Raw genomic sequence first — 12,479 nt, forward strand, 5'->3', positions numbered from 1 at the left:
TTCGGAGCCATACTGCTAGTCACCCAGATTTGGTCAATCCTTGTCCATGTCATTTTGGCTTCAGAAAAGAAGGTTCCCTCTCTTTCTAATGGGTGTTTTGTTCTCCAAATATCAATCAAGTCCATATTGTCAGTCATTTCAAAAAAAGTCTTTGGTAGTCTTCCATCTTTTGTTATTACCTGTCTTTGTGCCTTGTCCATATTTGTTGAAACCACTCCATTCATATCTCCCATCAAAATTAAGTTGTAATCCATATGGTCCATCAAAATTTCATGCAACTTCTTAAAAAATTCAGCTTTCCCTTCGTTTGGTGCATAGATTCCCACTATCAAATACTTCTCTCCTTGAAATTGAATTTCAATTGCCAAATATCTTCCTTGATCATCTTTAAAAATTTGTTTCGGTTGCAATTTTTCTTTTGCATAGATCACCACTCCTCTCTTTTTTACTCTGTCTGAAGATATAAATTCCTGTCCCAATCTTTTATTTATTAATAATTTTCTGTGTGCTCTTGTCACGTGGGTCTCTTGTAGGCAAATCAAGTCCAATTGGTCTTTCTTTAAGGCATGAAATATATTTTTTCTCTTCCTGGGAATATTTAAGCCATTACAATTCCAGGTTAGAAGTTGCAGAGCCATGATGGGATTATTTACTCCTTCCTCCTACAGCTCCCTGTTTTTGTTCCTCGTCTGTCGGTGGTACCGTGTTCGTGTCCAGTGATGGATGCCCTTGTCCTGGAAATGTCTCTTTCTGTAGGTCTTCTTCGTGTTCTCCCAAGAACTTGTCTTTATCACTTACAGTCTTTATTCTTCTCTTCCTTCCCTTATATTTAAAAGACAAGCCTTGGGGAAATTCCCACCTGAATGGTATGCAGTTCTTCTTCAGCAGTGTCACCAGGTCTTTATAATGTCCTCTTGCGTCCAAGATACTCTTAGGGATGTCTTTAAAGATCTCAATAAAAAAATCTTCAATTCGAAGGGCTGTTTGATAGTGCAGGTTCAATATTTTATCTCGCTCCTCCTTTGATCTTAAGGTAATAAGACAATCTCTGGGTCGATTTCTCTTCTGTCTTATTCCCAATCTAAATGCACTTTCTATCTTAAAATCTTCTTTCTTCAGCTCCTGCTTCCAAAAGTCAGAAAATTCTTTTGTCAAATCATCCACCAAGTTCTCTCCTTCCTTTTCCGGCACAAGTCTGATCCTCAGGTTCCTCTCCTTGCGTTGCATATCCTGCATAGAGAGTGCCAGTTCATATTCATCCAATTTCTTGTAAACTGGTGGAAATTTTTCCTCCGCAGCAGTTGCAATTTCCTTAGCTTCCTCGGCTATCTTTCGTGTTGTAGATGAATCTTCCAATAATTTCCCAATTGCTTCTGCATTTGAGTTCACTTTATTCCCTAGGTCAGTTATACTTTTAGTATTTAGGTCAATTTTCCCAGAGATTTCTTCAATTTTTTTATTTGTTTCAGCAACTTGTACTTTAGTTTCAGCAACTTGCAATTTAGTCTCCGCACCTTGCTTTTTTAGTTCCTCCAAAGAGTCATTTATCTTCTCCAATACCTTGGCAAATGATTCTTCTGTAGACATTGCTTTCGCTTTTGGCTTTGCAGCCACTATAGTTCCAGAGGCTCCTGTTACAGAAGCCCTTCTTTGCATGTAAGTGTCAATTTTGTATTGTCTGCCAGATCTCAAGGTTGTTTCTTGTAACTCCCCTTTCTCTTTACCATCTGCCATAACAAAGTCTTTTAGTCAAGGTCATTCCCAGACTTTGAAACTCACAAACAAAGTTCTCAAATTTTAAACTCCACTTGTTGCTGAAACAATTTGTAGGTCCTCTAGGGGGCGTAGAGTCAGTTCTATACTTCTCAAAGTAATCCCACACTCTTCAAAAAAGAAAGAATAAAAGTTTCCTAATCCCTTTCAATTTTTCTTTCCTTTTTCAAGGGGATCCCAGTCAATAGTGTCCTGTAAGTAACTTTGTAATGCCAGAGAAACAGTGTTTCAAATTGAAAGTAACCAAAGTCAATTTGAGATATTTTTTAGCTTCTTATAGCAACAGTCCTTAGCCGGTTCCTTTTCTCCGGCAGTCCGATCCCAGGTTAAAGAGCAGCGATACTTAATCCAATTCTTTTAAATTGGCAGGGAAACACTTTTAAAATCTTCTTCCCCCTCCTCCTGCCTTCGGGGGGGGGAGTTCTTTGCTTTGGTGGTGGATTTCTTTAATCCTGCAAATTTCCTCTCAAGCAGTTACAGCTAGAATGCCTTTCGCTTTGATCTTGCTACAGAACGGAAAGCAGACTTCCTTTTTAGTGCTTGTCCGTCTCGGTGCCCAATTCCTTTACTTTTAGTGTCCAGTTATATTTTAGCGGTCAATCCTACTCATGGATAGTTGTTCTTTTAATCCAATTTCCCGGGAAGAAGTCAGCGCTCTCCGCTAATGGCGACGCGGCTTCGCTTCGCAGGCTGGGTGAAGACGACTCTCAGCACCGCTCCAAGACCCCTCCGCTCCTCCGGAGCCTTTAAAAAGGCTATTTCGCAGCGTCGGGGGGGCGCAAAGGTGCCCGCCGAGTCTCCAGTTCACAGGCAACGCGCCTGTGATTTTTAAGGGTCCCCGCTTCGCCGTAGCTGACAGGACCCGAACCCACGAAGCAGATCTCTCCCGGAGCTCCGGTTGAGATCCGCCATTAAGCGCCGGCGCTGACCGGAAGTCCGAGAATGGGCCTTTTCTGTGGTGGTTCCCCATTTGTGGAATACTCTCCCCAGGGAGACTTGCCTGGCACCTTTGTTACATATCTTCAGGTGCCAGGCAGAAACATTCCTCTTCTCCCAGGCCTTTGTCTAATAACACAATCTATGGCCTTTTAAATTGGAGGGGGTGTTGTTTTTGTTTGTTATTATGCATTTTCAACCACCCTGTAATCTTCAGGTGAAGGGCTGTATAGAAATTTAATTATTATTATTAATAATACCTCAAGTTGGCTCTTCTTTCATGAAAGGAAATTAACTCTAGAGACATTTCCCTGACCTTTGGCTTCCTAAGGCTGTGAGTCTCTCTTTGAACAGCCTATTTTAGTGGGTATGGTTTCTATGTCACAAAAGGTTTCCAGGTTGTCATCAACCAGAACACAACAATAACTGACCTTATTCCACCTCTCTTCCCAGGAACCTGTGGGTATCAACCCCGTTCAGGTGGAGGTTGGAGAGTTTGAAGAGCCCACTGTGGATGTGGAGGAGATTGTTGCTGAAAGTAAGCAGTACTCTGGATATTATACTTTAAACCTGCAGACATGCAATGTTTTATATGTACACATAATATAAGCAGGGCCAGCCCAAAACATTTTGGCACCTGACATCCTGCCACCTGAGGCGGTTGCCTCACCTTGCCTCAAGGGTGGACCAGCCCTATATATAAGAATGCATATTTTATAGAAATGCAAAAAACTGAAGAAAAGGGGTTGCTGCAGCAGCCCTAGTATGCTCATGCCACATGATGTTTCTTGCTACTGTCATTTAAGTCCTGCCCTCCCAATCTTACATCCTGAAGACCCAACAGCATCAACTCTCTCCATAGGCTGCTTTAAGTTGCAAGGGGTATCACTTTAAAGGACCACAGAGGGAAGGAAATGGTCTGTGAACCGCATGCTCCCTCTGAGGCCGGTTCTCACTCAATTTCAGCCATGCAGAGTGTGTTTCCAGATATCTATCTGTTTTTTAGGCTTGGGAAAGATTCGAAGTACATTAAATGGTGGCAGTAAGGTATCACTCTTTCAGAAGAGAATGCTGACACTTGCAACTTAACGCCAATACATCAGTTAAGGAGTTATGGTTATTCCTGTGCTGCCCTAGTTAGAGACAAACATAGACTATTGGACTATATGCCTTGCTCCATAAAATAAATATGTTAGGCTATCCTACATCTGATGAGCCAAGCAAACACTATGCTGGATGGCTCAGACACTACTGTTGGTGAAAAGGCTGAGTATATCTCTCCATGGCTAGTTTTCCAGGGTTTTCTTTTTATACTGAGGAACCACTGACACTGTTTTGGCTTCAAAAATGGCTTTTTTCCCTGGTCTCGCTTAGATCCTTGCCAGAACTATCACTGCAAGCATGGCAAAGTCTGTGAACTGGACGAAAACAACACCCCTATGTGTGTGTGCCAGGATCCTTCCAGCTGCCCAGCCAGCACTGCAGTGTTTGAGAAGGTGAGCAGAGAAGATGAGTGAAGTCAGGCCAACAGAGCAAACTGACGAAAGTGGAGGTCTTGGGAACAGTGATTGCTTATAGCCTCAGTTATATCTTAGCTTTAGCATAGCAGCTGATGCATCTCTGAGGTTTCTCCCAGTAACATCTGTAACTTCTGGTTAGGGCATATCACATAGTTAAGTACCATGCTACCAATGAAGGGTGTTTTGCAAGTTTGGTAAATAGCCACGTCATCCAGCCCAGCTGCATGAAAGGAAGCTGCAGGAATTACTGAGAAAGGTATGTGAGCAATGACAGGAGAGTGGCCACCATGCCACTGGACAGAATGAGTGCAGCTTGTCATTCTTCTGAATCTTTCAGTGGTTTTGTTAAATACAATTGACTATCAAGTCTTCCTCAACAGCCCATGACACATGGAGTGAGAGGCCCTGCCTGGCAATAGTTCTTCCCCTACCTGATGGGTCAGTGCCAAGGGCATTACTGGAGGACAGCAGCTCCATCCCCCCTGGACTTTGCCCTGTTGAGTGCCATCTTGACCCTGACACTCTAACATCTACATGCAGCTGCCAGGAAAGAAAATTACTTGGGAGTGCAGTGACAAATATGTGCTGACCCCATCAAATCCAGGGTTGCAGTCCAATCCTTCAATGAATCAAAAGTGGAGTTATGGGCTGGATAAGGATTGCCAAGTAGAGGCTTTATGAATACCTAATAGACATTTGAGCTTGTCTAGCTCTGGAAGGTTATTGATGTTGTCCTAGATGGGGAGAAAGTGCTGCATTTGAGCACTTCATCTTTCTAATGCAACTAACCCTTTTCACAAAGGTATGTGGCACTGACAACAAGACCTATGACACCTCTTGCCACTTCTTTGCCACCAAATGCACTTTGGAGGGAACCAAGAAAGGACACAAGCTCCACCTGGACTACATTGGACCTTGCAAATGTGAGTTTTCATCCTTATGAAGCAGAACAAAATCCATTCAGAAGGCAACTACAGTGGTACCTCGGGTTAAGTACTTAATTCGTTCCAGAGGTCCGTTCTTAACCTGAAACTGTTCTTAACCTGAAGCACCACTTTAGCTAATGGGGCCTCCCGCTGCCGCCACGCCGCCGGAGCACAATTTCTGTTCTCATCCTGAAGCAAAGTTCTTAAGCCAAGGTAATATTTCTGGGTTAGTGGAGTCTGTAACTTGAAGCATTTGTAACCCGAGGTACCACTGTAATCAACACCTGCTTTCTAGATGTTGTGGCACTACAGCTCCCATCATCGTTGACCATTGACTATGCTGCCTAGTGCTGTTGGGAGCTGTATCATGACATCATCTAGAAGGCACCACATTGGCTACATCTAGCCTATATTCAACTATATTTTCAGAATTTGCGGCTCCGGCATCCATGTGATCTAAGGAATAGCAAAAACACGACATCAAGTTATGTTAGCATGGAAATACATGGAGATCTACATGATCAATATGGGTCACAAATAAGGCTTGAATGATGGGCATCCTGAAGACTGTTCATTCATGGGGTGTGCAACACTAGCACATGCTGAAAAGATAAAAACTATAAAAATAATAGTTTTAAAAAATAAAAATACTTCGGTCATTCTGTGACAATACAGAATGTGCCTGCATTCATAACAGTCAAGTGACAGATTCTGGGAAATGTGCTGAGAAAACGGACCCATAGGTCAGCCCAAAGGCATGGCACCTACCATCTTGGTTACCTCAGCCATTGTGTTCACTGGTCCAATAAACCAGGAACAAACCTTGCCTAGAGCTTGTGGTTTGTCTATCGTGAGACAAACCACAAGCCTGCTTTTGGTTGTAATGTTAAGCCAAACCTCAACTTAGCCCCAGGTAATAAGACAAAAGCAGAACCAGGGGAGGAGCGCTGTGGTTGAGATTTCGGCTCTGGGAACCTACACATTTGCTAGTCTGTGCTGTGCCATGGCTTGGCTTAGCATTACATGTGAACTTGGTCTCTGTCAGAAAAAGGTGGCTTGGACTCCATTAATCATGTGCACCTGAAGAAGCAGGAATAGTTAGGAAATCTCTGTAGGCTGCTCAGCTACAGCAACACATCTGAAGACACAACCTTGATCTCTATCTAGCCAAGATTTCCATCACCCTGCTCACTGGTAGACAGGTTTTATAAAGTTTCCATATTTCATTGCATGCTTCATAATTGCAGCTTATTTTGGGTGTAAGATTTCACAGGGGGGAGAAAATGACATAGTCAGTTCCTCAGGTCTGATCGTCACAGAATGCATGATCAAGATGGTTCTGCAATGTTGGGTGTTGGCCTTCAGCTTTGTTTGGTCCCTAACTTTAAGGCAAACGTGATCCCCTATTTCCTGTAAATAGAAAATGTGATCCTGTAAATAGAAAATGGTCTATTTACAATGCTGAAAAGTTCTGCTATAGGCTTTCAGTGGATTTTGTGATGTCTCTTACATGACACCCCAGGTGACAAACAAGTGATAAAGTACTCATTCAAGAGCCTTCTCGTCTCCAGCATCTTTCTACGTCTATCTCTAACCACAAGCCTGTAGAATGAGACAGCTTCTATTTTGCAGGCATTGTCCTTGCCCTAGCTCAAGGTATCCACAGTTGCTTCAGTGGCCGTGATGATTTCCTGTTTCCAGGGGCTCCACTATGGATGCCTTGTGCAACTAACAACCTCTCATTTAAGCATGCAGGCAAACATGTTGAATAAATTGTAAACATATCACCAGCCCAGATGGGATGGAGTTAGATCAGGTCAGAACACAGAAAGTGTGGTCAAGGCGGCTTAACTGTGTTAAGTGTTGGCAGGATTTTTTTATTTTCAAGTGGTCTCTAAGTTTAAGGCAAGAAGCAGCCTTTGCAACCAACACAAATAAATACTTTAATATCTTCTCCTCCAGACTGGATTAACGTGATAGCTAGCATTTTAACAAATATGCCATTAGTCAAGTAAGTCCTAGATTAATTTAAACAAACTAACAAACACAGACATTTAAGCACTGAACTCATGGATGGTTGATGGAGTTAGATAAATGTTTTCCTCCTGGAATGCTATTTTCTGCTGCTTGTGAAAGGCAAGCTTATACTTTCCTATTTTGTACAAAATGAAAAACTTAAGAAGGTAAAAAGTTCAAAGACAAACAAACCTGGATCAATCCACAAGCTGCTTATTGTCTCAGGTTAATCCTAAAGTTGGTTCTGATGTCAGGGTGCAGAAAGAGAGTACTGGCTTGAAGAGATTTTGAGGAGGTTTCTATGGGGATGAATGGCATCCCCACAGAAACTTGCAGAATGGGCCCCTTTTTTGCATTGTCAGCAAAAATAAAATTGTGCAAACTTTTTGAATGCAGTGGCTCTCTTTGCTATAATGCGTATCACTATCTAATAATTTATGGGCCATTGTTAGGTGGAGTCAGTGTCTCATTGAAATGGACTTATGGTTAAAGACAATAAACATGGCTTGTCCTTGACTGTAAATGAGCTGATGGGTCTCTGGTTGGGTTTCAGTCATTCCTGAGTGCCTCGACACCGAGCTGAGTGAATTCCCCCTGCGTATGCGTGACTGGCTGAAGAATGTGCTGGTCACCCTGTATGAGCGGGATGAAGACAACAACCTCCTGACCGAGAAGCAGAAACTCAGGGTGAGCTACAGCTCCACATAAACAACCATCCCCATAGCTTACATGGTGCACAAAGGTGGAGTCTTCCTACATTGTTATTTTTCATGGTTATGGATCTACCACCCCATCACACCAAGGCCAACACATCATATCACATCACACATTACTGAATATAGGCAGCCCACCCAATTAAAGAAAACACTCCCCACCCCCCAAATGCACCTAATATTATTTAAGTGTATGCCTAAACATATAACATATGAATATAACAATTGTTTTTGAAAACATGTGTTTCTCACCAGTGCACCCATTAGAGCCAAGATTACATCTGTAACAGATTCACACCCAGCACATGCTTCTGGCAAGTCTGGTTCTTCTGCCACACAATGCATGACATGACCTTAGCTGCTCAAATGTGGTGCGCAGCATGCCATTTGCAAAGCCTTTCCTGTGTCACCAGCCATTGTGTGTCTTGCATTACCTTCATATGCTGGTGTATTCCACCAGATGGAAACTTCTCTTGGACAGCATGTCAACCCCCCCTTCCTGTACATTTCCGCCAGTAATTCACTGCTCTGTGGCTCTTCTTTGGCCATCTCAGGATGAAATACAAGCTATTGCCCACTTTACCCCAAGAGAAAGGCTCTGATGGTAGCTTCAGACTAATTTCTTTTTTAATGCAAATTGTATCTTGATGAATAGGTGAAAAAGATCCATGAGAATGAGAAGCGCCTGGAAGCTGGGGACCACACAGTGGAACTGCTGACCCGTGATTTTGAGAAGAACTACAACATGTACATCTTCCCTGTGCATTGGCAATTTGGTCAGCTGGACCAGCACCCTGTCGATGGGTATGTACCCACCCACTTCCCTGGCCTGTGATAAACTCTAGCAGAGACAAGTCACATTCATATTAGATGACAAGCAAAATTCTATTTTTTATAACCTTCATTAGCCCTCATCAAGCAAGGCTTAAAATAATAAATAGCCTAGGATACAAGAACCAAGTCCCTTATTTATCTTAGGTGCAAAATAGCCTGCACTCAGCTCTTTGAAAAGCTACTTTGTTAGCAGTAGGTCAGGGTGGTGTTTACTATGAAAGATGGGCACCTTCCCTTACTGCATGACTGTGCCACAAATCAAGCATTTGGCTTTCAGCCTGCTAAGCAGTACATCCTTCAGATTCTCAGGATTCCTAAATTTAACTTTTAAAAACAGAAAAGGAGTGTCTGGTATCAACGGATAGAGAGTGCAGCCCATCCGTTTAAAGGGCTGATTCGGGGCATTCTCAATCCACATAATGTCCTTCAGGTTTGGGTAATGAGATGTTTTGCAGGTCCTTCCATTTCTTAGATAAGACTACTCCACAAAATGAGAGAGATTTCCCAAAGAACAAGATATCTTTGGTATATAAAGCCTGATCCATACATTCTACAAATGGCATGGTGCATTATGACTGCGTCCCGCGATGCTCTAGTAATGTACGAAATGAGAAAATCACAGGAGAAGAATGGAGCACATGGAAAGTTCCTACATTAGTTTTTGTTTCCTTTCATACATTACTAGACTGGCACAAGTCAGGGGGTTGGAGCAGATGCCCATTGGGTCCCTTCCAACTCTTATGATTCTATGATAGGTCACAGATACAGGAAACTGGCCTCCATGAAGCTTGGGTAATGTATGACTAGGAAACAGGCCTCAGTCCAATATAAAAGGGGGGAATTGCTGCCAGGCACAAGAAGAGATGGGGGCACCAGTGGCTTGAATTGCCAGTGTTGGATTGACCTAGCCCAAAGTTAAGCCCACAGATATGTGCTCATTGTCTTAATTGGTGCAATGGACCCAGAACATAGAAGCCTTCCTATTGAATTGACATGAGAATGAGCCTCAAAATATAAAGGAAGGGTATGATTGGGTGGGAGTGGAGGACCAGAGCGAAGGGATTGTTGCCTCTGTCCTTTCTGCCAATCTAGTGAAAACTGCGGTTGATGTTAATTTTATGGTGTTGTTGTTGTTGTTGTGACCATCTTGATGCTCCTCCTTTCAGGTATCTGTCCCACACTGAGCTGGCCCCACTGAGAGCTCCCCTCATCCCCATGGAGCACTGCACCACCCGCTTCTTTGAAACATGTGATCTAGACAATGACAAGTACATTGCTCTTGAGGAATGGGGCAGCTGCTTTGGCATTAAGGAGAGTAAGTATGCTGCACACCAGGGCTAAGGCATCATTGGGACTTCACTAGAGGAAAGGGGGTGGGGCTCCCAATTGCAAACATCTCCTGATGATTCCAGACCAAGAGCACTAGGGAGATACACCAGAAATAAAAGCACAAAAGGAGCTAGCCATGCCTAACATTGCAGTCCTCTGTACATCCACTGAGTAGTAAATCCCACTGAGTTCCATGGGTTTTAGTCCCAGGTAAGTGATTATAGGATTGAAACCAGAGCAACTTCTTAAACTAGCCCACACCTGATGTGGCACACCTGATGAGCACTGGGATCTACTCTGGAACTCCTTGACAGCCTGCCTCTTTTATTTCACTTGTACCCCAATCTTTCTCCAATGAACTAAAAGCAGCTTACCTTTGGTTGTCAGGCTGCCTACCCTGTTAGACAGCTTGTGGGGCTAACCCTGCTTAACTTTGGCAGTGGGACCAGGTCAACACTCTGGTTAAGCTTCAGAGCCGGCCCAAGCATTAGGTGGGGTGATGTAGCTGCCTCAGGCGGCAGAAATGCAAGAGGCAGCCACCGAAAAAGTAACCCAGGTAAGGGAAGTGGTGGTAGCAGGGCGGCACAGTATTGTGCTGCACAGCTTTGCTGCTGGGGACCCCTAAGGGTGGAGAGAGGCCTTCTGCAGAACGCCTTGCTCGCAGTGAGTCTCAGCAAGAGGGAGGTGTTTAAGAAGCCTTGCGGGGTTTGCCCCTCTCCCTGCCCAGTGGCAAGGCTTTAAAAGGGCTCTTGCTTGAGGGGAACCCCTTCCGCAGCCTCACACCCCCACCATGGAGGCATTAATAGGATGTCTCAGGTCACCCCTACCAAGCACTCTTCCCTCAGTAGGGCTGTATCCTGCAGAGAACTATGGCCCCATCTGCACTGTACATTTAAAGCAGTATCATATCACTTTAAACAGCCATGGCTTGCCCCAAAGAATGCTGGGAACTGTAGTTTGTGAAAGGTGATGCGAGTTGTTAGGAGACCCCTATTCCCAGAGCTGCAATTCCCAGAGTTCCCTGGAAAGATAGATTGATTGCTAAACCACTCCTGGGAATTGCAGATTTCTGAGGGGAATAGGGGCCTCATAACAGGATGTGGAAGGAATGTCAACAGGCGAATGGCGCAGCTGGTTTGGGCAGGGGTGGTTAGCTGGGCTGGCAGGCAGGGATTAAGGGTGGATTTTTCAACAAACACTCACATACATTTTGGGGAATCACACTGTACAGATTCACACACAACCTGTTCTTACACCATGCCTTTCTTCTTCTCTTGCAGAGGATATTGACAAGGATCTCGTGATCTAAATTCAGCAGCTTCTGCTTCTGTTACCTACAACTCCCATGTTTTCTTTTCTTTTTTTTTTAACAATTTGGGGGTTTTTTGGTTGTTTTATCGGGGACAAGGTGCTAATATAGATCTAAACTTATATATTAACGGTGCTAAAAGAAAAAGAGAAACAGAAAATTGTTAGTAGCCTAATCTATACCACTAGATTACTCTGCTCACGCACTCATCTGTGTGTTTCTGTTGACCTCTTGATTCGATAATATCAGTACAGTGAAACAAATCCGCTTCTGTTCAAAGTATTGACTTCCTTCTCCTGGCCCTCTCTTTTTCTAACTTTTTTTTTTTTTAAGAAACAAAATCTTAACATGTTTTTGGCTATTTAACTCTCAGGCTAAGGACCTCCAGACCAATTTACTCCCTAATTTCTAGAAGGCAAGTAAAGGAAAGTGTACCAAAAAGGGTGTTGGGAGACTGGGCTATACAAAGTCAAGTAGTGGGGCAATTGTTTTATGAAAGTTTAGGAGATCCAGATTTCAGTTACTAGTAGGATGGAAAAAGCGTGCAGTTGGGTAAGGTCTACAAAATCCAAAATGGTGACTTTATGAATTCTGCAGTTCTCGAATCTGGCACCAACTCACCTGAAAGGAATGATTACAAGAGAGCAACTGAGATGCAAGGGGGGGGGGGGAAACGAAGTCTTGTTAACTCCCACCTTTTAAAATAAAAAGTAAGAAAATTCTACCTGCTTCATTGCTACGCAGTGACTGTATTCTTTGTTGTTGTCTTTACCATGCTTTTAAAGTTAGATTTGGTGCTTATCTGTGTTTGGTGGTGCTTATTTTTCTTTTCGTAGTCTTTTTCCCTGCTGTGGTTTGTTTGTCACTGAAATCCATTCTGAGGAGCAAAAGCACATTTCCCTAAGCCAAGTCTTTCCCTCCTAGTCGTCTGTGGTCATTCTAAAATACCCATTTTCCTCTGAGGAATAACACTAGGCCTGTTTACATGATAAGCTGGATGCGTGTACAAGCATTCTCTACAAGTTTACATTCACTGATGTGTACAGCTCAACTACAGGCCACACATGGACTGGTTGTTTGTGCACACACATTGAACATAACATGTAAGCACCCCTTTTGCACA

The 12,479-nt window shown here is 43.3% G+C and overlaps 1 protein-coding gene across 1 annotated transcript in view; it reads left to right on the forward strand.

The window, feature by feature from the left end:
* The window catches only part of SPARC (secreted protein acidic and cysteine rich), a 29,315-nt gene extending 17,226 nt beyond the window's left edge, over positions 1-12,089 (forward strand). Inside the window, exons 4-10 of the mRNA XM_083603920.1 lie at positions 3,163-3,247; positions 4,084-4,205; positions 5,032-5,152; positions 7,725-7,858; positions 8,540-8,688; positions 9,885-10,033; positions 11,328-12,089. Of these exons, the coding sequence (XP_083460046.1) occupies positions 3,163-3,247; positions 4,084-4,205; positions 5,032-5,152; positions 7,725-7,858; positions 8,540-8,688; positions 9,885-10,033; positions 11,328-11,356 (789 nt within the window). The 3' untranslated portion in view covers positions 11,357-12,089. The remainder of the gene's footprint in view (positions 1-3,162; positions 3,248-4,083; positions 4,206-5,031; positions 5,153-7,724; positions 7,859-8,539; positions 8,689-9,884; positions 10,034-11,327) is intronic.
* Positions 12,090-12,479: the final 390 nt, after the last annotated feature.

This window comes from Podarcis filfolensis, assembly GCF_964270895.1.
Source record: "Podarcis filfolensis genome assembly, chromosome: 2".
In the NCBI taxonomy this organism is placed as follows: Eukaryota; Metazoa; Chordata; class Lepidosauria; order Squamata; family Lacertidae; genus Podarcis; species Podarcis filfolensis.